We start from the raw sequence: 25,821 nt of genomic DNA on the forward strand, positions 1-25,821 counted from the left end.
TAATTACTTATATGTGATTACATTAACTGAGCGCACACACGTTAACTTTGTTTTTCTATGGTTTGACTTTGTGTTTAAAAATTGGTTAGGAACATATAATTATCATTTTTTATATAAATACATGTTGTATTTTTGAGCACTATCATTTATATCCAGTAGATATTGAAATGTATTATTTATTCACCACTGTTGTATGCATTTGAGCATGTGAACACATATAGGTCCTTCTCAAAAAATTAGCATATTGTGATAAATTGAATTTCCTGTAATGTACTGATAAACATTAGACTTTCATATATTTTAGATTCTTTACACACAACTGAAGGTAGTTCAAGCCTCTTATTGTTTTAATATTGATGATTTTGGCATACAGCTCATGAAACCCCAAAGGTCCTATCTCCAAAAATTAGCATATCATGAAAAGGTTCTCTAAACAAGCTATTAACCTAATCATCTGAATCAACTAATGAACTCTAAACACCTGCAAAAGTTTCCTGAGGCTTTTAAAAACTCCCAGCCTGGTTCATTACTCAGTCCAGACTGCAGTCCAGAAGGCCATCATTGAAACCCTCAAGAAATTTCTGAAGGAATAGGTTGTTCCCAGAGTGCTGTATCAAGGCACCTCAGTGGGAAGTCTGTGGGAAGGAAAAAGTGTGGCAGAAAACGCTGCACAACGAGAAGAGGTGACCGGACCCTGTGGAAGATTGTGGAGAAGGACCGATTCCAGACCTTGGGGGACCTGCGGAAGCAGTGGACTGAGTCTGGAGTAGAAACATCCAGAGCCACCGTGCACAAGCGTGTGCAGGAAATGGGCTACAGGTGCCACATTCCCCAGGTCAAGCCACTTTTGAACCAGAAACAGTGGCAGAAGCGCCTGACCTGGGCTACAGAGAAATGAAAGCAAATTTTGCATGCCATTCGGAAATCAAGGTGCCAGAGTCTGGAGGAAGACTGGGCAGAGGGAAATGCCAGAATGCCTGAAGTCCAGTGTCAAGTACCCACAGTCAGTGATGGTCTGGGGTGCCATGTCAGCTGCTGGTGTTGGTCCACTGTGTTTTTATCAAGGGCAGGGTCAATGCAGCTAGCTATCAGGAGATTTTGGAGCACTTCATGCTCCAATCTGCTGAAAAGGTTTATGGAGATGAAGATTTCATTTTTCAGCAAGATCTGGAACCTTCTCACAGTGCCAAAACCTCTGGTAAATGGTTTACTGACCATGGTATTACTGTGCTCAATTGGCCTGCCAACTCTCCTGACCTGAAGCCCATAGAGAATCTGTGGGATATTGTGAAGAGAAAGTTGAGAGATGCAAGACCCAACACTCTGGATTATCTTAAGGCCTCTATCGAAGCATCCTGGGCCTCCATATCACCTCAGCAGTGCCACAGGCTGATTGCCTCCATTGAAGCAGTCATTTCTGCAAAAGGATTCCCGACCAAGTATTGAGTGCATAACTGAACATGATTATTTGAAGGTTGACTTTTTTTTTTTTTTTATATATTAAAAAGACTTTTTATTGATTGGATGAAATATGCTAATTTTTTTTTTTAGATCGGAATGTTGGGTTTTCATGAGCTGTATGCCAAAATAATCAATATTAAAACTATAAAAGGAGGAACTACCTTCAGTTGTGTGTAATGAACCAAAAATATATGAAAGTCTAATGTTTATCAGTACATTACAGGAAATAATGAACTTTATCACAATATGCTAATTTTTAGAAGGACCTGTACACACACAGAGGTCTGTCTAGTGTGTTAACTCCTTACACACACACACACACACACACACACATTCCATTGAAGAACAACAGCACACAGACCAGTAATCCATGACTTTTGTCTGCCTGTCCATTTTATGTCAATATAAACACAGTTTCAGTATACAGGATTTACAATATTTGTAACAAATTGCAACTGATAAGCCAATATAATACACAATACTTGTTGGAAATGAACATTTGACATAGTAAGATAGTGGACAGTGCAGGCTTATCTCCTCTGTCTGGATAACACACAGTTCCAACAGACTCACTTCTGTAGCAGAAAAAATTGTACATGTGCACTGAGCGTATGTCACTCTGATACATTGCAGATCAAATGTATAACGATCATCCCCGCTGTAGTGCAATAACCCACAAAATATTTTAACTTTTTTACTTTTCAACATGACAATGACCCCAAACCCACATCCAAATCACCAAAAGAATGGCTTCACTAGAAGAAAATGAAAGATTTGGAACGAGTTAGACATAAATCCACTAGAAAATCTGTGGGGTGACCTGAAGAGGACTGTGCACCGCTAGGCCACCACTGCCCCAAGGAGGAGGGTAGCCATTATGTGTTATGCTGATAGACCTCCATCTAAGGAGACTAAATGCTGTAAATACATTTAAGGTGTTTCAACACCTTTTATTGATTACACACCCCTGTTAAAATGTCAGTTTTTTAAAAACTTTTTATATTGACTTTCTATAGTTCTATACAGCAATATGATTCGTAAGCGTAGATAAATATCCTGTTCTACAGAATATGGTCACTTCTACAATTCCTACTGATATCCAGATCATCATCAATTCTTGTTGGTCCCAGTATTTTACCACAATGTATAGTAGGAGTGCATGATTTTGGCCAAAATTATGATCACGATTATTAATTATTTTAGGTAAAGCAAATTATATTAAACAACCAGTAAATGAACAAGGCTTTCAGTTCAAATAGAAACCCAAATAAAAATAATGCATAAATCATGTAAAATTATACATTTGTTAAGAACTATAGACAGTGAACTATCTATATAGGTGTCTCAGCAGCAGCTCTGAGGTGGGAAGACAAATGCTCTGGTCTGTAACATGAATAACATTATTTGTCGAACACAAAATGTAATAAAATACAAGCTCATTACAACAGCCAGATGCGCTTTGGTCCGGTATTTTCACTCGTACTGTCAGCGAAGCGTCGTTCTGGGCTAGTGGGTAAGACATTTGAACCAGAAGATGACAAAATCACGTTAAGACCCAACTTAGTACCATACTTACTAACAAGACACATAACCCTGAGTGTCTCACACTGATATCCAGATCACTACAAGCCCCTTCAAACTTTTGTACTCCACTCACCTGAACAGATTTAATCATCCAACTCTTCCTTCATATTGATTCCTGTTGGTTCCAGTATTTTACCATAATGTACAGGTACAACTATATCTGATTTCTTCAGTTCAACAACTGCTATACACTTGTAGAGCTTTTCATCAGTATGTTCACGTTGATTACACGTGAGTTGACCCAATGTTGTTAAGTATTTACAGTGAACAGTACACTGGTAAAGGTTTGCTGTGTGTGTCCTCTTGTGTATTGTAAGGTGTGATTCTTCTGAAAAATTCTTCCCACACTCTTCACACTGGTGAGGCTTCTCTTTTGAATAGTTTCTCTGTCGTGTTTGAAGGATCTTCACTCGTCTTAAACTGTCGTCATACTTGTGCAACTGGTGCAGCTTTTCTTCAGTTTCCTGTTTACACCTTTGATCAGCGAATTTGCTTTCCTGATCTGTAAAATCAAACAATTTAAAGACACTTGAACTTGATTCATGAAATTACAATTTTACACACAATTGGTGAATAATAAATTGGATATTGAAAATGAAAGCATTTTTGTCATTGTGATACTCAGCAGTACTGCATACGGAGAAACAACTAAATGTGTTTCCTTTGCATTTAACCCATCACACTTAGTGTGTAGCCATGAAAGCTGCCCTGGGAGCAGCATGTGGGCAGGGTACCTTGCTTAATGATACCTCAATGCCACCTTGGCAGTTCAGGCTTTGAACTTGCAAACCTTCGGTTGCCAGTTTACTTCCTTACCTGCCATGCCACCACTGTGGGGAAGACACAATATTTGCACAAATGAAATTAAATAGTAACATGATTGCTCTAAGTATCAGATCATTTGGGATACCTTTTGACTACAGGTGTGCCAAATTATTTTCACAAATCTAATCATTCTTGGAAAGATTTGTTATGGGGGGATAGTTCAGATGATCTATACAATATATATCATTTTAAGTGTACTTGCTTATATCAGGTTCATTCGTTCTCCAAAACAGTCTTATAAATAAATACATAAATAAGGTGTTGATAACCTTAAAATCAGTTCAGTGGATTTCACTGCCACACAAGTTGTACCCTGTGACTAAAAGAACAATAAGACAAGACAATAAAACACTAGTAATTATGAAAAAAATATATATATATATATATCTTTTAATGCACCATATCTCAAAGTTGATCAGTTTATTAATCTAATGCCACTTGAATACAAACTTTGAAGAAGTCTGGAAGTGCATGAATATATATTATATTATATTAGATATTTATTTAAACCTTTTTATTACCTTTCAGAGAGCAGTTGTGCAAACTAGGAATTCCCTGGGTGGGAAGGAAACTTATAAACAATTCTAGTCCCACTCCTTTCTTAGGCCCAGTATACATGGCAATACTTTTCTCTAAGACCTGTTAGTGGTTGAGCTTATTGTCAGGACCACGCGGCAGAGTCAACATTGAATAACAATGCTGCGAATCGAGGCAAACTTTGCTGTTCACATGGACAAAATGACAAGTTCCAGAAATGTTCAGTTCGTCTGCAAGAACAATGCTGTGGATATTGGACTTTCTGGAACTGAACGTTTACTTTTAAACCAAGGAGACGGTGGTGACATGCAGGTTGGCACTCAGGGTGGTAGTAGCCTAGTGGGTAGCACACTCTCCTATGAACCAGAAGACCCAGGTTCAAATCCAACTTACTACCACAATGACACTAAACCCTAAGTTGCTCCAGGGGGGACTGTCCCTGTAACTACTGATTGCCGTAAACGTAAGATCATTAGAGACCCCTCATACCTGCTGAACTCTGCCTTTGAGTTGCTCATTTACATTTACATTTACGGCATTTATCAGACGCCCTTATCCAGAGCGACTTACAATCAGTAGTTACAGGGACAGTCCCCCTGGAGCAACTTAGGGTTAAGTGTCTTGCTCAGGGACACAATGGTAGTAAGCGGGACTTGAACCCGGGTCTTCTGGCTCATAGGCGAGTGTGTTACCCCTAGGCCACTACCTACCATATGCTGGCTCTGATGCCTCCGGCTGGAGGACACAGAGGAGGAAGGTCACCTTTGTCCTCAAAGCTGTCCTGATATCCCTCCAAATCAACCTCACACTCTCCCAACACCCACACCATATTTTCACTTTTTAAAATTATGCACCTTACTGCTTCTGTTATGTATAGTTATTTAATTATTGTTTATATGCAGAAAATTGCAATTGTGTGTCATATGTTGTATCTAATGTAACAGTTAATGTATGTGTGATCAGCTCCACTGCGCCTTTTAAATTGCCCCTCAGGGACAAATAAAGATCTGTGAACTGAATGGAACAGAGCATAATTTCTGCTAATGGTTATGTCTGTCACATTTGTAGTTAGTGTCATTCATGGTTCCCTGATAGTAAACAGTTCTTTAAATGAAACAGAACTCCACTCACCTGAATATTCTTCATCATCCAACCCCTTCTTCACAGCAATTCCTGTTGGTTTCAGTATTTTACCACCGATCGGAGATGCGATTGAATCTGATGACTTTTCTGGTTTAACATCTATGACAAAGATACAGAAAAAATGACAATTACAGCCCATCAGCTCATAATGAAGTCAATTATTATTCTTCACTTTAACTTGACCCACACCTGTGATTGTGAACACAAATGAATCACCATCCTGAAGAAAAACAAAGGTTGGAAGGTACCGATTTTGAAGGCGACTTTGAACTAAAAAAAAAGAGGGGGGGTAAAATAACATACGTGGTGCTCCGCAGCAAGGGCACTGTCATAGCAAAGCCCCCAAAAGAGCTGACCACAAACACAGAACCAGGACAAAATAACCAGGAGCCCAAATTTGCCACGTCCCCAAGTCTAGGGGTTTAAGAAACTTAACAAGAACGTGGAGAAGAGGAGGTCTTCAAACCGTGCTTTAATTTACAGTAAGATAACATGTAAAAGACAACAGCAGACTCAGCACAGCTAACCAACATCAGAACAGCCTAAAGGAAGCAGTGGTCCAGAGGAGCTCAAACACGCCCAACAGTTAACAAAGAGGAACCATAAACACACACACAAAACTGCAGTCAGAGAGAGGCGAGTAGACCTGAGCCCAACAAGTGCAGCTTTTTAAAAGCCTGAACCAGACAAAACCCGCATGACTGTACCAGCATGCAATGTGCGCATTATAATCATTAAAACTTTTTTTGCGTCATTTTTCCAGGGTCAGACTTTGCTATTGAAATTGCCCAAAACTAGCCTCCATTTCACTGCGTCAGCATCCATCCACGCATCACCTGTCCGCTCTTTTACATTGCAAGCCTGAGTAAGTTGAGTAAAACAGATTACATTTATGGCATTTGGCAGACACCTTATCCAGAGTGACTTAAAACAAGCTTTCGTGTTACCATAATGAAATAATCAGTTCTGGTTCACTAGGACTCAAACCATGAATACAATCATGTTATTCACTCGGTTATAGTCTGACTTGGGTAAGAAAAGTATAAGAAAGTTACAAGTTAGTCTAAGCTACAAGTTGTCCTGTCATGAATTGTCCCGTTCACATTGTTAAATTGTTTAACATTTATATGAGTTCCCCTAGCCTGTCTATGGTCCTGCAGTGGTTAGAAATGGCGATAGGTGTAAAGAGAGCTTTTGGCCGTTCTGCATCGCCTTTCATAGAACCGCAGCTCAGACGGTCAGATGTGAAATTTGTCCCGTCATCATAAGGAGAAAGGTTACCTTCCGTTTCTCATGCTTGGTATACGGTACTTGGTATATGGTCCCCAAAAGCGAGGCTGCAGGGCCGGCGAACTAGCTAGGCTGCGGAAACAGCTCATCCTCGCAAATGCCACATCCATTGTCAACAAGATGAATGAATTGAGGCTACACGTTGCAACAAACTGCATGATCAAGGAGAGCTGCATGTTGGTATTCACGGAAACCTGGCTTCATTCAGCTGCAAGACATTTACAGCATTTATCAGACACCCTTATCCAGAGTGACTTACAATCAGTAGTTACAGGGACAGTCCCCCCCTGCAGCAACTTAGGGTTAAGTGTCCTGCTCAGGGACACAATGGTAGTCCCTGGGTCTTCTGGGTCTGTTGAACGAGTGTCTTACACTAGGCTACTACCACCCGTTAGTAGTCAAACTGGGACATTTTTGAACAACCTGACCTGGAACGATAGACCGACAGTGTACTGCGACACATCAAGACCTGCGTGGACACTGTCACGGTGGAGAAACGCATCCAGGTCAACCTTGGATGAAAGGAGAGAGACGGTGGTTTCAGGTAACACAGCTCTGGTGATAAAGACATCTATAATATGGCCCTAAACGAAAGTGAAGTGAAAGTGATTGTCATTGTGATACACAGCAGCACAGTGCACACTACGAAATGGGTCTTCTGTATTTAACAATCACCCTTGGTGAGCAGTGGGCCGCCATGACAGGCACCCGGGGAGCAGTGTGTGGGGATGGTGCTTTACTCGGTGGCACCTCGGTGCTTCAGGATTCGAGCCAGAAACCTCCTGGTTACAGGGCCGCTTCCTTAACCGCTAGGCCACCACTGCCCCTTTCACCAAACAACCTGAAGAGAGGCGTCAGGAAGGCCAAGAGGGACTACAGGAGGAGGGTCTTTAAGAGGGTTGAAGTGTTCTAATCGGTGCTCTGCTATTTGAAGATTAGCAATAAAGAAGTTCATAAAATCATTGCTACTATGATGATATTGAGTGATAGTATCCATGTCGGTCTTATTCCAGGTTAGTTTGGCTACAGTATTAAACAGGAATCTGGGATTATTTTTGTTCTTGTCTATTAAACAGGAGAAATATGTCAATTTCAGTATTTCAAAGACAATCACTTCAGGAGCATGTGGACATGCTCACATTTTTCATTTTTCCAAAGTGTCAGAACAAAGGCAGCGAGAGAGAGAGAGAGAAAGTGTGTGTTAAATTTTCCGATTTGTTTTGTTCTTTATTTTTTTCTAAATTATTTATTTTTCTGGCAGCTCAGGTGGCACTTTATTTTAAAAGTGTATATATTTGGCCTATGTATGTTTTTTGTGTTCATTTTTAATGGGTGGTAGTAGCCTAGTGGGTAACACACTCGCCTATGAACCAGAAGACCCAGGTTCAAATCCCACTTACTACCATTGTGTCCCTGAGCAAGACACTTAACCCTCAGTTGCTCCAGGGGTACTGCCCCTGTAACTACTGAGTGTAAGTCACTCTGGATAAGGGTGTCTGATAAATGCTGCAAATGTAAAATTCTTACTATTATAACAGCTCAAGGAGCAACATGTTTGTGCACTTTCTAAGGGTTTTTAGTTCTTTTTTTTAAAAAATAAAGGGTTGGAAATGAATGCCTTTCTACACACACACACACACAAACACACAGGGTGGGCCATTTATATGGATACATCTTAATAAAATGGGAATGGTTGGTGACATTGAACACATTTTATAAGTGGTGAGAAAGTAATGAAAGAATAAAGTTACGTTAAAATCAAGCACACCATTGTTTTCTTTCTGTCATTGTTTTTGCCACTGAGCAAAAATTCACTCACCTGAATGAATCACATCAACCAAATTCATGGGTGTGATGATATCTGATTTCTTCAATTTCTTCTCTGTACACTTGTTGGCCTTTTCTTCACTATGTAAATGTTGATGATGTTTGAGTTGATCCAATGTTCTAAAGTATTTAGAGCAAAGAGTGCACTGGTAGATATTTGCAGTATGCGTCCTCTTGTGTCTTTTAAGGTGTGACGCTTGTACAAAACTCTTCTCACACTGTACACACTGGTAGGGCTTCTTTCCAGTATGTGTCCACTTGTGTGTTTTCAGGTGTGATGCTCGGGTAAAACTTTTCCCACATTGTGTACACTGGTAGGGCTTCTCTCCAGTATGTGTCCTCTGGTGTACTTTAAGATTTGATGCTACTATAAATTTCTTCCCACACACCGAACACTCATAGGGCTTCTCTCCAGTATGTATCGTTTTGTGCTTTTTAAAGTATGATTTATCTGAAAAATTCTTCCCACATTGTACACACTGGTACGGCTTCTCTCCAGTATGTGTCCACTTGTGTGTTTTCAGGTGTGATGGTCGTGTAAAACTCTTCCCACACTGTACACACTGGTAGGGCTTCTCTCCAATATGTGTCCTCTTGTGTCTTTTAAGGTCTGATGGTTGCCTCCCACACTGTTCCAACTGGTGCAGCTTCTCTTTAGAATTGTTTCTCTGTCGTCTTTCAAGGATCTTCACTTGTCTTAAACTGTCGTCATACTTGTTGAACTGGTGCAACTTCTCTTCACTTTCCTCTTTGTACCTTTGATCAGTGAAGTTGGATTCATGTTCTGTAAAAACAAACAATTTAAATCCATCAAAGACATGTTTAAACTTGACCAGACAAATCATGACTAGACAGATCCAACAAATAAAATTGAGTACTTTGTAAAACGTAAAATATCATATTATGTACCAATATTGGTATGTGGTTCTAACAAACTAGGAATAGACTGGACAGGCTTTTAGTGGCTTTCAGTGGCATTCAAGCCAAATGGAATCAGATCCTAATATCAAAGAAAAATACAATGTTGAAACGTAAAATAGGAGGTTGGAATTTAGACAACATAGGTTTTTGCTTGCATCTCGCTATTTTTCATTTCTGCTTGTGAGACTTTCAGTTACGCTGCTCATTTTTACTGCTGGCTTTTAAGTCACTCCGCCCCGTTTTACGTTTACGCTCCTTGAGGATTTCTGGAACAATTCCCTCATGTGGGCTCATTCCATACATGATCACAAATGGTTGTTATTGCTGTGCATGCGTGGTGACATGGCTCTTTACAGAGTGCACTCTGTAAAGAGCCAAACTTCCATTAACTAGTTCCAGGGAACCGAGCTGTCACTCAAATTCCTGCTGGCCAATGAAGAGAAGCCTCACCCACCAAAGAGAACTGTGCCAATCTTTGGCACAGCCCCTCTGATCTTTTTGACTCCACTCACCTGAATATTCTTCATTATCCGACTCTTTCTTCACATCAATTCCTGTTGGTTCCAGTATTTTACCGCAGTTCAAAGATGTGATGGTATCTGGTGATATTTCTTGTTCAACATGTGAGCTGCTCTGGTCTACACTCCTCAGATCAGGTAACAGAGACAGACTGGAATCCATCTTGGGACCTTGAATGAAGCAGAAGGTTCTTTCAACAATCATCTAATCACCAATAATCATTCTAGAATTATTTTCTGCAGGACACACAACATTCATAGTATTCGTCAAACTACTTTAGCATAACTGTATCTGTTGCGGTCTTCAAGAAAGTTGCGGCTTTTCCTACTGAGGAGGCTCAGGTCTTTCAATGTCAACAGGAAAATGCTGACAATGTTCTATCACTCTGTGGTAGAGAGTGCTGTGCTCTTTGCAGCTGTGTGCTGGGGCAGTGGGGTGAAGACAGCTGATGCAAACAGGCTGAACAAGCTGATTAAAAATGCTGGTTCTGTCCTGGGTGTCAGATTGGAGACCCTGACGGACGTTTATTAGAGGAGAATGCTGAAAAAGCTTCTCAGTATCATGAACAATCCCTCTCACCCCATGCATGCCTCCATAATGGCCCTTCGGAGCACAAGAAGCAAAACACTCATAGCCACTAAGTGCAGAACCGTACGCCACAGGAAATCCTTCCTACCTGGAGCTATCAGATTGTAGAACTCGACCTTGCGCTGTAGGTCATTTTTTCAGGGCTACTCAAACACAAATGTTTCTCACTCAGATGTGCAATACTACTCACCTGTATGTCTTTGAATGTTTGTTTTACCCCCCTGCACACGCTGCTGCTGCTACCCCCTCTCACTTGTACTCATGGCATAATCATTATGTCACTTAGCACTATCTTGGGCATTTCACTGGATATAGTAGTATCATTATTGTGATTTAGCCTTTAAGCTATTTTTGATAACTGCTCATATTGTACTATTTTTTTAAATATAATTTATTCATCTTGTTTCTCCTTCTGCATTGAGCATGTTGTTAACAAAAGAATTTCCCTCGGGATAAATTAAGTTCTTATCATCTTATCTTAAACCTTATCTTCACCAGCCTAGACACAAACTACTGACATTTAAGCTTTTTAAAAAACAATAAAAGTTTCATAAGAACATTTTGAATTCCGACGCGAGTCTGTGTGTAGAGCGAGTTTAAATCAGCCCACTCCTTTAAATAGTACAAATAACACACATTTCTACATTTTATATCAAATAATATTAATTGACCAATGTCCCAGATTCTAAAAAAAAAAAAAAAAAACTCCAAATACTGATAAACCGGTAACCACATCAACAACGTTACTTGCACAGCATTTGTTTCCGTTTTACCATTTTTTTCCTGCAGATGTAAACAGAAGCAGAATCGTCAAACAGCAGCAGATTCGTCAATTTCAGAAAGTGACTCCTAAGTGACACACGGATCTTTGGATAATGGTTAAATAAAACTAATAAAAATTAATGTGTGTCCATTGTTTTTATGGACATTAGATGTATTTGTATTTTTTTAGTAGTATTAAATTTCTTGATGAATTTTAATTTTACTAAACCAGATGATTCAGCGCCAAACACCATTGGCTTCCAGGTAATATTTGTGAACCACGTTGTATGTTTGTGAGATGTACACAAATATACAGCAGAGCCCGCTAATCAAATCCAGAACAGTTAAAGTGCCACTGAGATGCCCTTGATCAAAGCATCGTCCCCACACACTGCTCCCTGGGGGATTGGTTAAAAGCAGAGTGTACTGTGTGCTGTGCTGCAGTGTATCACCATGACAATATATTCACTGGTTATGTTGTTAGTGCCACATTTGTAGTTAGTGTCGAACTTCTGTGGGTCTCCCTAGTTATTCATGGTTTACTGATAGTAGCAACACAGTCAATATAGTTCTTTATATGAAACAGGACTCAACTCACCTGAATAGACTTCATCATCCAACTCTTTCTTCACATCAATTCCTGTTGGTACCAGTGTTTTACCACAGATCAGAGATGTGATGGAATTTGATGACATTTCTGGTTCAACATCTAGGACAAAGACACGGTAAAAAGGACAATTACAGCCTAATATTTTTTTAAGTTTCGAAAAGGTGTCTGAATTACAAGTGTAGGGCAGGACAATAAATGGAATTAGCAATATATTTAGTAAACATTTTCATCAGCAATTTGCTAAATGATTATTAACTGTGTAGAGTTTGTAGCAGCAGCAATTACTAGTAATTAGGTGTTTGAATTGGCAAGGATCTCATGATATGATGCGTTTCACGCTATGATTATATCATGATATATTAAGATACTTTACATATTGTGATATTCTAGTTAACTGAAAATTTCAGTGAACTAGATTTCAGCTGAAATACAAGATGCTAAGATCGGTCTGCCATGTTTTACAATTTCACTCTGACTGAAATGCCAAGCAGTAATTCAAAGTACTCAGCTGTACAGCACCATCTAAAGAGTGGAGGTTTTAGTCGCACACCGATTCTCATTTCTGCTGACCTCACCAAAGAAAACGCTCAACACCAACACCCGGTGGAATAAATTTGTATACAAAAATATTGATATTTGATGTCCCTGTATCGATAAAATATAATGACACAAAATATTGTGATATATTGCTGTATTGATATTTTCTAACACCCCTATTAGTAATACTAATACTTCACCCAAAATAAAAAACTTGTAGCGACAACATAAAGAGAAAGTCAATGCTGCTCATTTTCATACGAACTCATAGAAGTCAAACATTTAGTGTTTAACAATCAGTCAAATATATTGTAAACATGTTTACAGAAATTCACCCATTAACTGAATTGCTTACATTTTATTTCACCTGAAGGAATCGCATCATCCACGTCCTGCTTCTCATCCTTCACTGTATCTTCCACTGTTTCAACCCAATTCACAGGTGTGATGACATATGATTCCTTCTCTGTACACTTAGAGGTCTTTTTTTCAGTAGGTAAATGTTGATGATGTTTGAGTTGATCTAATGTTCTAATGCCTTTAGATCTTAGAGTGCACTGGTAGATATTTGCAGTATGTGTCCTAGTGTGTTTAAGGGTTTCTGCTTCTGTGAAACTCTTCCCACACTGTACATACTGGTATGGCTTTTCTCCTGTATGTACCTTTTGGTGACTTCTAAAATGCGAAGCATGTGCAAAACTCTTCCCACATTGTGGACACTTGTAGGGCTTCTCTCCAGTATGTATGATTTTATGTATTTTAAGGGATCCTGAACGTGCAAAACTCTTCCCACATTGTGGACACTTGTAAGGCTTCTCCCCACTATGTATCTTTTTGTGTCTTCTAAGGGTTCCTGCTTGTGCAAAACTCTTTCCACATTGTACACACTGGTAAGGCTTCTCTCCAGTATGTATCCTCCTGTGCGCTCTAAGGCTTGATTGTTCTCCAAAACTCTTCCCACATTGTGGACACTGGTAGGGCTTATCTCCAGTATGTTTCCTTTGGTGTGCTTTAAGGCATCCTGACCGTTTAAAAGTCTTCCCACATTGGACACACTGGTAGGGCTTCTCTCCAGTATGAGTGTTTTTGTGTCTTTTAAGGTTTGCTGCTCGTGCAAAACTCTTCCCACATTGTACACACCAGTAAGGTTTCTCTCCAGTGTGTGTCCTTTCATGTAACTTAAGGGATTCTGCACGTAAAAAATTCTTCCCACATTGTACACACTGGTAGGGCTTCTCTCCACTATGTATCTTTTTGTGACTTCTAAGGGTTCTTGCTTGTGTAAAACTCTTTCCACATTGTACACACTGGTAGGGCTTCTCTCCAGTATGTGTCCTCCTGTGGGCTAAAAGGTATGATAGTTCTCCAAAACTCTTCCCACATTGCAGACACTGGTATAGCTTCTCTCCAGTATGTTTCATCTTGTGTAATTTAAGGGTGCCTGCTTGTGTAAAATTCTTTCCACATTGTACACACTGGTAGGGCTTCTCTCCAGTATGTGTCCTCTTGTGTGTTCTAAGGTGTCCTGCTTGTGTAAATCTCTGCGCACATATTACACATTGGTATGGCTTATCTCCAGTATGTATATTTTGGTGTCTTTTAAGGTGTGATGCATCTGTAAATCTCTTCCTACATTGTACACATTGGTGTGACTTTTCTCCAGTATGTATGTTTTTGTGTCTTTTAAGGTGTGATGCTCGTGCAAAACTATTTCCACACTCTTCACACTGGTAGGGCTTCTCTCCACTATGTACCGTTTTGTGTCTTCTAAGGGTTCCTGCGTGTGCAAAACTCTTCCCACATTGTACACACTGGTAAGGCTTCTCTCCAGTATGTATTTTTTTGTGAGTTCTAAGGGTTCCTGCGTGTGCAAAACTCTTCCCACATTGTACACACTGGTAGGGCTTCTCTCCAGTATGTGTCTTCAGATGTCTTTTAAGCTCTGACGCTTGTGTAAACATTTTCCCACACACTTCACACTGGTAAGGCTTCTCTCCAGTATGTATTTTTTGGTGAGTTCTAAGGGTTCTTGCTTGTGTAAAATTCTTCCCACATTGTACACACTGGTAGGGCTTCTCTCCAGTATGCGTCTTCAGATGTCTTTTAAGCTCTGACGTTTGTGAAAAAATTTCCCCACACACTTCACACTGGTAAGTCTTTTCTTTAGAATAGTGTCCCCGTGTTTCAAGGATCTCCATTTGTCTTAAATTGTTGTCACATTTGTTGAACTGGTGCAACTTTTCTTCAGGTTCCACTTTACATCTTGGATCATTAAATTTCCTTTCATACTCTGTAAAAAACAAAAATTCAAAATCAAAAGACTTGTTTAAACCTGACTATGACATAAAATTAAAATGTAGAATATCATAGAATTTACTGTTTCCGATGTGTGGCTGAATGTGTTGAATGTGTGAAAACTTACAAAGAACCATGAAGTCAAGAATGGTAAATGATCATGTTTTATTTTACAGAAAACTACAACATCCTTTGGAAAATGAGCAAGAAAGTAAGCAGTTTTTAAGCGTGTGTGAAAGATTTGCTCTGAAATTAAAATACTGAATACTGTCTCTATTTATGTCTCTTTTATTTTCCCTATAAAACTACGCAGGTATTTCATCTGTATACTTTCTGATAAGTGTGCACAAAAACAGACACCAAGAACGCGAGATACACACCACGGCTCTACATACAAACATACATACGTAATTAACAGCAAGTATATTTGTTTGTCTTTGTGCAATGTTATGTGCAAAATAGAGAGAGATAGAATTAGTCTTAGTTCATGTGTGTGCAATGCATGTGCAAGCTTGCACCGCTGTGATGTACTGTGGGGAAGAAAAAAAGCATTGTGCAACAAATGCTATAAATTCCACCAAAAGTAAATCTATATGCTAATGAATGCAGATTTTTCCATCTGTTGCATTTATTATTACTACCTTATGTATGGGGAAGGCGTGGTTTGAGATGTAACCTATCAGTGTGTGTGTGTGTGTGTGTGTGTGTGTGTGTGTGTGTGCGTGCGGGAGGGAGGGAGAGATGGCGAGGGATTCATTACATGAGAGATCTCATCGACTCATAACACAAATAATTACAAATAATGCACGTTCTAAGAAGCGCTAATGTTAGTTATCAATCATAAAAATACGATACCTTGTGGAAGCTCCGAGTTCGCTTGGAGAAGTGCAGTTTACGTGAGGATATTTTCGTTTAAGGTAATATAGTTTTGATTAAGTACTTTTATGGTAAGCCAGGTCCGTTTTACAGTGTATGCACTGTCCATGCAGCGTAAAATAGTCCCACACTTCAGACATTTTATCCCATTTACGCACACCGGTCTCTTCATTGTCCGCCAATGAAACGCGCCTCCTTAAATCAGTTAAAACAGTCTGAGTAAAACAATGATTCCGGTGCTGCGCAGCTCCGCACTGTGTAGCTCTGCGGGGCGTGATATGATAATAGATGGACTTTGATGATTAATTAAACGAAGCCTTGAGGCAAAGAATTTTACTCAAATATTTTTTGTAATTGAATCATTAGAGTTATTCGAATAATTGTTTCAGCCCAACTGCAAGAAATGCCAAAGTAGCCACTCGTAGAGTCATATAAAACATCCTGGTGTGGCAGTCAAGAGAATCGTAAAGATTGCACAAAACATATTCTAACAGCTACCTGCCTGCCTAAAAGTTAATTAATTAATCTTTTTTTTTTTACTGTGTTGTAAATTAGGGCTGCAACTAACGATTATTTTAACAATCGATTAATCTGTCGATTATTTTTTTTTATTAATCATAAAATCGGATAAAAAAAACAACAAAAAAAAAACAAGAAAAGCATTAATTTTCTTTATTCAAAAACAGAACCAAAATCTTTAGAAAGTGCACAAACATGTTGCTCCTTGAGCTATTATAATAATAATAAAATAAAACTAGAAGCCAAAATTCCAGGGGAAATTTTGATGGGCCTGTCCGGGCGTTTTTCGTAGGAGCGCGGGCATGCTAACATCAAAAATGCTAACAGGGCTTGGCCAAGGTGCTTCACATGAAATTTGGTCACGTTTGGAGCATGTTTAAAAATTAGCATGTTAGCATGCTAATGCTAGCATGCTAACATCAAAAACGCTAACAGTGCGTGTCCAAGATGCGTCACGTTAAATTTGGTGATGTTTGGAGCATGTTTAACAATTGGCATGTTAGCATGCTAATGCTAACATCAAAAATGGTAACAGGGCGTGGCCAAGATGCGTCACTGTAAATTTGGTGACGTTTGGAGCATGTTTAAAAATTAGCATGTTAGCATGCTAATGCTAACATCAAAAACGCTAACAGGGTGTGGCCGAGATGCGTCATGTTAGATTTGGTGACGTTTGGACAATGTCCCTAATAAAGCAGCCAAAGGACCAGGTGGTCTTAATAATGTGGATGATTGGCATCCTAATGAAGCTGCTGGTTTAATCTGCCATTGAATTACAGTGCTGGCGCTGCTGCTGTATCAGTACCCCTTGTAGGACCCCCTTTGCTGGCAATGACACAGTAGCAGTACCACTTAAAAGGGGCCCCATTTTACCAATGCTACCAATGCTAAAATTAGCATTCAATGCATTCTAATGCGAAAATGACCCTGTTTGAGCGTTAATAGCTCGGCCACGCCCAGTCCGATCGCTTATAAAAGTAATAGCACACCTCACACAATATAGTACTAATTTTTGATATATAGCACGCCGGTGTGCGTGCTTCGGTACGACCCGCATTAAGTGCCGAAAAAGTCTGAAATAATAAAAAATAAATAAATAAATAAATAAAGTTTTTTTTCACCCATTGACACTTTTTTGTTTTTTCAAATTTGTCAATGATCCGTAAATCAGACATAGATAAACCATACGTCAAAACATCAGTCTTGATGAGATCTACGAGACACCATTAAAAACTTTTTTCTATATCAAACCATCTGGACACAAAGTCCAAAAAAAAGTCCAATTTTGGACTAGGATAATAAACGCGTTCCGAAAACGCTTTTTGGAGCCATATGTCAAACCGTGCGGAAGGAAAAGCCGCACGACTTGATATGAGACTTGTGTGTGTGCTGTGAAGTGTTTCATCGCAAACCTTAAGAAACCAAATTTTTTCACACTTTTAATGTTTTGATCACAATTTGTGGCCCTCCTGTAGTCCCCAAACAAGCAATCAATATGTCATTTTGTCCGTTTTTTTTGTGCGTCTCACGGTCTTAGCGTGGCAGCCACAAATGCAAGACATGGCCTTTTTTTCCTTTTTGCATATTTCCCATGTTTCCTGACAACTGTTGGTGGTAGCAACACATCCAATATGTCAGATTGTGTGTCTCGGCGAGGCCTTTGGCCTTTGGCCTCGCCTCGACTCCCGTGTCTCTAGCTTTCACGGCTGGTCACAGGGAGCTGAAAACCTCTTCCTCTGTGCATTAGTAAACCACACTTTTTACACTTTGAACCCGATTTGTGGGCGGGCCGTACGACTTACCAAAATAATAACTCCGTTGTTTCTGTGCGTTTCACGGTTTTTGCGTGGCAGCCTTGAACGTAAGACATGTCCTTTTATTGCCTTTTTCCCCCAGTGTTCCGGGTTTATCCGGGTTTTCCAAACCCCCGTTGGTGGCACCGACTCGTCCCATATGTCAGATTGTGTGTCTCGGCGAGGCCTTCGGCCTCGCCTCGACTCCCTTGTCTCTAGCTTTTACGGCTGGTCACAGGGAGCCAAAAACTTGTTCATAGCACGATAGTAAACGGTACTTTTTACACTTTGAACCCGATTTGTGGGCGGGCCGTACGACCTACTAAAATAAACAATACGTCATATTGTGCGGAGTGGTCAGGCCTTCGGCCTGACCACTCCGTTGTTTCTGTACGTTTCACGGTTTTTGCGTGGCAGCCTTGAACGTAAGACGTGTCCTTTTTTGCTGGTCCCAGCACAAGAGTAAGTGGTCTGTCATGCTGACAGGCCCAAATAAAAATTGACTAACACAAAAAACATACACATGTATGCTTTACATCTGCCAAATATTGACTTTTTTATTTTAAATAAAGGGCCACCTGAGCTGCCAGAACGATAAATAATTTGGAATAAAGATGTAACGTGGTGGCAGAGGTCACTTTACCTACACCACTTCGTGCGATGCTCCGCGGTTGGTACCCGCCTCACATCTCACTGTACAAAAACAGAGAGAGGAGCTGGAATTCATTAGGTAACATCGTGCAACAAGGTGACAGTGCAAGGGACTGCACCAACCTGGGTGACAGGATGGAATATAGTGCACAAACAGGCTTCACCAGAATATGGCTGTATTGGACAGACCAAGGCTGGAGTACATCTTACGTCTGAATGTATCACCCTGTATTGAATAAAAGGAGGAGACACGTCAAAAACCACAGAGCTGTTGGAAGCAACCTGTGGGTGCGTTTCTGATTGCTCTCCTTGCAAGTAAACGAACTCGACCTGCTTCGTGTCTTCCTTCTCCAGTTATTTAATAAGTGTTAGGACAAGGTTTAACTCTGACAATAAAAAAATAAAGAACAATACAAATCAGAATATTTAACAGGATTTGTTTGAATGTCAGAACTTGTTCTCTACACTACACTGCAGATGCACACACTCACAAACTCTCACACTGACACACACACACCGCAAAAAATGCTTTTCTAACTTAGTAGTTTTGTCCTGATTTCAGTCCAAATCTCTAAAAAATCTTAAATCAAGATACATTTACTAGACACATGAAATAGCATAAGAAATGTGTTTTCTGATAAAACATCTTCAAATTAAGTGATTGTTTAAAACAAGCAAAATTATCTGCCAATGGGGTAAGAAAACTAATCTAAGCATTTAAGCATCTTAAAAATTTTAAGCATCACTTAATTTTCTCATGCCATTTTTCTTGTCTAGTAATCTTGATTTAAGATTTTTTAGATATTTGGACTGAAAACGAGACAAAATTACTAGGTAAGAAAAGCTTTTTTTGCAGTGTAGCTATACATGACAACAGATTGAAAAATGAATGGTCCAAAAAAGGCTAGTGAATAAAAACATGTCTTTAGTCTTTTAATGCAAAGTAACTATAGCACCCCTGCTTTACTACTGTTATTAACGAGCTAACGCTAACTTGTCATGCTTGTCAAGCTGGATGACGGGTAAACGTTTACAGCATTTATCAGACGCCCTTATCCAGAGCGACAATCAGTAGTTACAGGGACAGTCCCCCTGGAGCAACGAACCGATTAGGAAATTCGTTGCCAACTCTTTTAGTAATCGATTTTTATCGATTTAATCGATTCGTTGTTGCAGCCCTAGTTGTAATCACTCAAAAAAGAAGTTATACCAGCTTTAATTTTCTGTGTCATTTGAAGTTTAAAGCACTCATCTGTTTTAATCTTTTTCACATAACTTATAATTTGAAAATGACGTTCTGACATACATTCATACGGCATGGCATGTATCTGACATTGGCACACAGACGAACACTTTCCACTGTGCTGACTGTGTTTTTATAGGGTTTCTCCCTGTGAACGCTGGTCTGCTATGTTAGCTTTTTTTTTCTGGAATTAATTTGCAGCAGTTAACAACATTCAACCTAAAACTGATCTGGTCTCATTTTTATTAACGTTACTAAGCACTTGTTGCCTCAGTTATGCATATAGGCTAAATGTGCATGTTGATACCTCTGGATTGACTATTAATTTAACAGGGACGTTTTGCAATGTTAAGCAGTGACGCAGTTCATTTCGGTCAAGAATGGAATCCTACATTTTCAAATTGTAAACTGTACAGTATAGAGCAGTAGTTCTACATTTTTATTAGCAACATTGTGGGTAATGCACCATTTATTAACAGTAAATGTCACATGTGTGCCCCCCCCCCCCCCCCCCCCCCCCCCCCCCCCCAAAACACTGTAGCCTAATATTTCATTCTTAATTTTTCAGGCTAGAAGTGAATATACAGTATATCAAGCATATATACGCTCATCGAAGGAACAAGTTGACATCAATGTCAGAGGTGCTGCTGTACTCTGTGCTCTTCCTGCCTTCAATCTGTCAGTAGTCTGCCGGTAACTTACTAAATCTTGGCAGGTTCAATCTCAATTTCGATCCCGGGGAGCAGTGTGTGGGGACGGTGCTTTGCTCAGTGGCACCTCAGTGGCACCTTGGTGGATTGGGATTCGAACTGGTAACCTTCTGATTACGGGGTCGCTTCCTTAACCACTAGGCCACCACTGTCCAGTAGTTCTGTTTTCCGCTGCGAGCAGGCTGCAATAAAGCTCAGCAGTGTTGCCAGATCCTAAATTTTGAAGTATTGTACCAGCATCATATTTTGAGAAAAATTACATCCACAATCACCCCTAAGCTTTCTCCTTGTTTTAGGATAAACTGGGAGTGAATGATCAGCTGACCTAAAGGCGCGTGAAGGAGTTCAGGGATGGATCAGCTAGATACTGAGGAGCAAGGCCATGGTGAGCAGTGGGCAGCCATGACAGGTGCCCGGGGAGCAGTGTGTGGGGACGGTGTTTTGCTTAGCGGCACCTTGCCAGATTGGGATTCGAACTGGCAACCTTCTGATTACGGGGCCGCTTCCTCAACCGCTAGGCGATTACTGAACAGGATACCAGGCCCAGGGTCTCAAGTGTTCTTCTGGTTCATACAGTATGAGAGTGTCTAATCCACTAGGATACTACCACACCAGATCACTATAAGAACCTCAAATCTTTTTTAACTCCACTCACCTGAATTTTCTTCGCCCAACTCTTTCTTTGCAACAATTCCTGTTGGTTCCAGTATTTTACCGCAGTTCAGAGATGTGATGGTATCTGGTGATATTTCTGGTTTAACATGTGTGCTGCTCTGGTCTACACTCCTCAGATCAGCAGGTAACAGAGACAGACTGGGATCCATCTTGGGACCTTGGAATGAAGCAGAAGGTTCTTTCAACAATCATCTTATCACCAATAATCATTCTAGAATTATTTTCTGCAGGACACACAACATTCATACTATTCCTAACAGTATTTCCTATAAAACACACATAAATAGACAAAGCAGATTTCTGATATTACATAAAGACACAAAGTCACCTTTATAAATGATTCCCAGGAGATTCCTCAGTTGCAGCTAATTTTACAGCAAACACAACCAACTCCAGCTTCTCTCTATTCACATAAAAAGGCTTGTAGCTCATGTGAGCTGCTGCAGTCTTTTACAGACAATCACAGCAGAGTGTTTTCTTATTTAAATGTGATTGGTGATGTTGGAAATGTGTTGGATAAAGAACAGTGAAGAAAAAGTCTCCACATTAAAAGTGAATTATCCCAGACATCAGTATGAATGAGCATTTAGCTGCTAACGTGAAACTACTTTAGCATAACTGTATCTGTTGCTGTTAAACCTGTTCACCAGCCCGCTGGACACAAACTACTTACATTTAAGCTTTTATAAAAAACAATAAAAAGCGTCAGAAGGACATTTTGAAGTCTGACCCGAGTCTGTGTGTAGAGCGAGTTTAAATCAGCCCGCTCCTCCCACACCAGACCGCCGCTTTAAACAGTCCAAATAACACGCGTTTCTACATTTTATTACATTTTATGTGGAATAAAATTACTTACCAATACCCAAAATCATAAAACTCCAAAAACGGATAATTTACGTCAGCAGGGTGACTCGCGTGTGCACTTCTTTGTGTTTTACTTGGTTTTCCTGCAGATGTAAACAGAAGCAGATTCGTCAAACGGCAGCAGATTCGTCAATTTCAGAAAGCGCTCCTAAGTGACACATAGATCTTTGGAAAATGGTTAAATAAAACGAATAAAAATTCATTTGTGTTTTATTATTAGTATTAGTATAGTATAGTAGAGTGTTATTAAATTTCAACGTGTTTCTTCATGGAACAAATGTAAGCTTGATCAATTTTAATTTTACTAAACCAGATGATTCAGCACCAAACACCAGTTGCTTTCAGGTAATATTTGTGAACCACGTTGTATGTTTGTGGGCCTTTGCGGCCTATATGAAGAATAACTGTTCCCAAAGTTACAGTCTGAACTTCCAAGTGCACTTTCACTGAGATCATATAAATACACACATACCTACGGGAAAATGTAGAGGTCAAAGGCCAACCTTGGGAAGTATGGGAAGAACCAAGATAAGACTAACAGGGCCCAGCAAGGCCAAATAAAGTATGGAGAGGTTAAGGCCCAACTATCACAGCTTGGTGAACAATGCCTAATTGTGGACTGTTCGTAACCATTGGCAACTCAAAAAGATAAAGGCTGGACATTCACAGCCATAATACAAATTATAATTACATATATGTGATAACATTAACTGAGCGCACACACGTTAACTTTGTTTTTCTATGGTTTGACTTTGTGTTTGAATGAAGGAACACAGATAAAAATATGTTGGGAACATATAATGATCAATTTTTACATAAATGCATGTTGTATTTTTGAGCACTATCATTTCTATCCAGTAGATATTGAAGTGTATTATATATTGACCACTGTTGTATGCATTTGAGAATGTGAACATACACACACACACACACACACACACACACAGAGAGAGAGGCCTGTCTAGTGTGTTAACTTCTTACACACACACACACACACACACACAAACACACGCCATTGAAGAACAACAGGACACCGACCAGTAATCCATGACCTTAGTCTGCTTTTCCATTTTATGTCAATATAAACACATTTTCAATATACAGGATTTACAATATTTGCAACAAATTGCAACTGATAAGCCAATATAATACACAATACTTGTTGGAAATAAACAACTGACATAGTAAGATAGTGGACAGTGCAGGATTATCTCCTCTGTCTGGATAACACACAGTTCCAACAGGCTCACTTCTGTAGCCTCTTGTATTTGTCTTGCAGCCTTGTGAATTTTTCTGAATAAAATAACTATAGCTTCAGGTATACCTACAGTTTTAAACAGTAGTATGTTCAACTATAGCAGAAAACATTGTACATGTGCACTGAGCGTATGTCGCTCTGATACATTGGAGATCAAATTTATAACGATTATCCCGCTGTAGTGCAATAACCCACAACATATTTTCACTTTTTTACTTCTGAACATGACAATGAACCCAAACCCACATCCAAATCAACAAAATAATGGCTTCACTGGAAGAAAATAAAATATTTGGAACGAGTCAGACATAAATCCACTAGAAAATCTGTGGGGTGACCTGAAGAGGACTGTGCACCGCTAGGCCACCACTGCCCCAAAGAGGAGAGTAGCCATTATGTGTGATGCTGATAGACCTCTATCCATTTTTGGCCAAAATTAATTATTTTAGGTAAAGCAAATTATATTAAACAACCAGTAAATGAACAAGGCTTTCAGTTCAAATAGAAACCCCAAATAAAAATAATGCATAAATCATGTAAAATTATACATTTGTCAAAAACTATAGACAGTGAACTATCTATATAGGTGTCACAGCAGCAGCTCTGAGGTGGGAAGACAAATGCTCTGGTCTGTAACATGAATAACATTATTTGTCAAACACAAAATGTAATAAAATACAAGCCCATTACAACAGCCACATGCGCTTTGGTCCGGTATTTTCGGTCATACCGTAAGTGAAGCGTGGTTCTGGGCTAGTGGGTAAGACATTTGAACCAGAAGATGACAAAATCACGTTAAGACCCAACTTAGTACCATACTTACTAACAAGACACATAACATTACATTAAGAACAAGAATAACACAGGGTTTAGGAAATAAAAACATTACTATAAAGACGCTCCACGCCACGAAAGGTTTAGGGCTCTGATTTGAAGAGGAATAATTGCACGGCGCGTTATTTATGAATCCTGGAGTGGTGCGCCGCAGGATGCTTCCGCCGATCTCTCCCTTCCACCCCTCCCCTCCTCAATGTTTTGCATTTAAATTGAAATATTTATCCATTCGTATGCCGTAGTATGTAGTGATATCCAGATCACTACAAGCCCCTTCAAACTTTTGTACTCCACTCACCTGAACAGATTTAATCATCCAACTCTTCCTTCATATTGATTCCTGTTGGTTCCAGTATTTTACCATAATGTACAGGTGCAACTATATCTGATTTCTTCAGTTCAACAACTGCTATACACTTGTAGAGCTTTTCATCAGTATGTTCATGTTGATAACACTTGAGTTGACCCAATGTTGTTAAGTATTTACAGTGAACAGTACACTGGTAAAGGTTTGCTGTGTGTGTCCTCTTGTGTATTATAAGGTGTGATTCTTCTGAAAAATTCTTCCCACACTCTTCACACTGGTGAGGCTTCTCTTTTGAATAGTTTCTCTGTCGTGTTTGAAGGATCTTCACTCGTCTTAAACTGTCGTCATACTTGTTGAACTGTTGCAGCTTTTCTTCAGTTTCCTCTTTACACCTTTGATCAGCGAATTTGCTTTCCTGATCTGTAAAATCAAACAATTTAAAGACACTTGAACTTGATTCATGAAATTACAATTTTACACACAATTGGTGAATAATAAATTTGATATTGAAAATGAAAGCGTTTTGTCATTGTGATACTCAGCAGTACTGCATACGCTGAAACAACTAAATGTGTCCTCTGCATTTAACCCATCACACTTAGTGTGTAGCCATGAAAGCTGCCCGGGGAGCAGTGTGTGGGCAGGGTACCTTGCTTAATGATACCTCAATGCCACCTTGGCAGTTCAGGCTTTGAACTCGCAAACCTTCGGTTGCCAGTTTACTTCCTTACCTGCCATGCCACCACTGTGGGGAAGACACAATGTTTGCACAAATGAAATTAAATAGTACCATGATTGCTCTAAGTATCAGATCATTGGGATACCTTTTGACTACAGGTGTGCCAAATTATTTTCACAAATCTAATCATTCTTGGAAAGATTCCATATGGGGGGATAGTTCAGATGATCTATACAATATATATCATTTTAAGTGTACTTGCTTATATCAGGTTTGTTTGTTCTCCAAAATAGACTTATAAATAAATACATAAATAAGGTGTTGACAACCTTAAAATCAGTTCAGTGGATTTCACTGACACACAAGTTGTACCCTGTGACTAAAAGAACGATAAGACAAGACAATAAAACACTAGTAATTATGAAAAAAAGATCTTTTAATGCACCATATTTCAAAGTTGATCAGTTTATTAATCTAATGCCACTTGAATACAAACTTTGAAGAAGTCTTGAA

The 25,821-nt window shown here is 39.5% G+C and overlaps 2 protein-coding genes across 2 annotated transcripts in view; both read right to left on the reverse strand.

The window, feature by feature from the left end:
* Positions 1-1,908: 1,908 nt before the first annotated feature.
* Positions 1,909-22,314, reverse strand: LOC114785465 (zinc finger protein 721-like). The gene is made up of 9 exons (XM_028971743.1): positions 22,223-22,314; positions 21,347-21,523; positions 12,960-14,894; positions 12,056-12,166; positions 10,231-10,277; positions 10,101-10,155; positions 8,660-9,451; positions 5,539-5,649; positions 1,909-3,547 (listed from the first exon to the last, which is right to left on the reverse strand). The coding sequence occupies exons 1-9, from the start codon at positions 22,236-22,238 to the stop codon at positions 3,129-3,131; spliced, it is 3,663 nt and encodes a 1,220-aa protein (XP_028827576.1). The 5' UTR covers positions 22,239-22,314; the 3' UTR covers positions 1,909-3,128.
* Positions 22,315-23,274: 960 nt separating this feature from the next.
* Positions 23,275-25,821, reverse strand: part of LOC114785467 (zinc finger protein 850-like) — a 57,807-nt gene continuing 55,260 nt past the window's right edge. The window contains exon 11 of the mRNA XM_028971744.1: positions 23,275-25,049. Coding sequence (XP_028827577.1) covers positions 24,631-25,049 — 419 coding nt within the window. The 3' untranslated portion in view covers positions 23,275-24,630. The remainder of the gene's footprint in view (positions 25,050-25,821) is intronic.

This window comes from Denticeps clupeoides, chromosome 3 (assembly GCF_900700375.1).
Source record: "Denticeps clupeoides chromosome 3, fDenClu1.1, whole genome shotgun sequence".
NCBI classification, from domain to species: domain Eukaryota; kingdom Metazoa; phylum Chordata; class Actinopteri; order Clupeiformes; family Denticipitidae; genus Denticeps; species Denticeps clupeoides.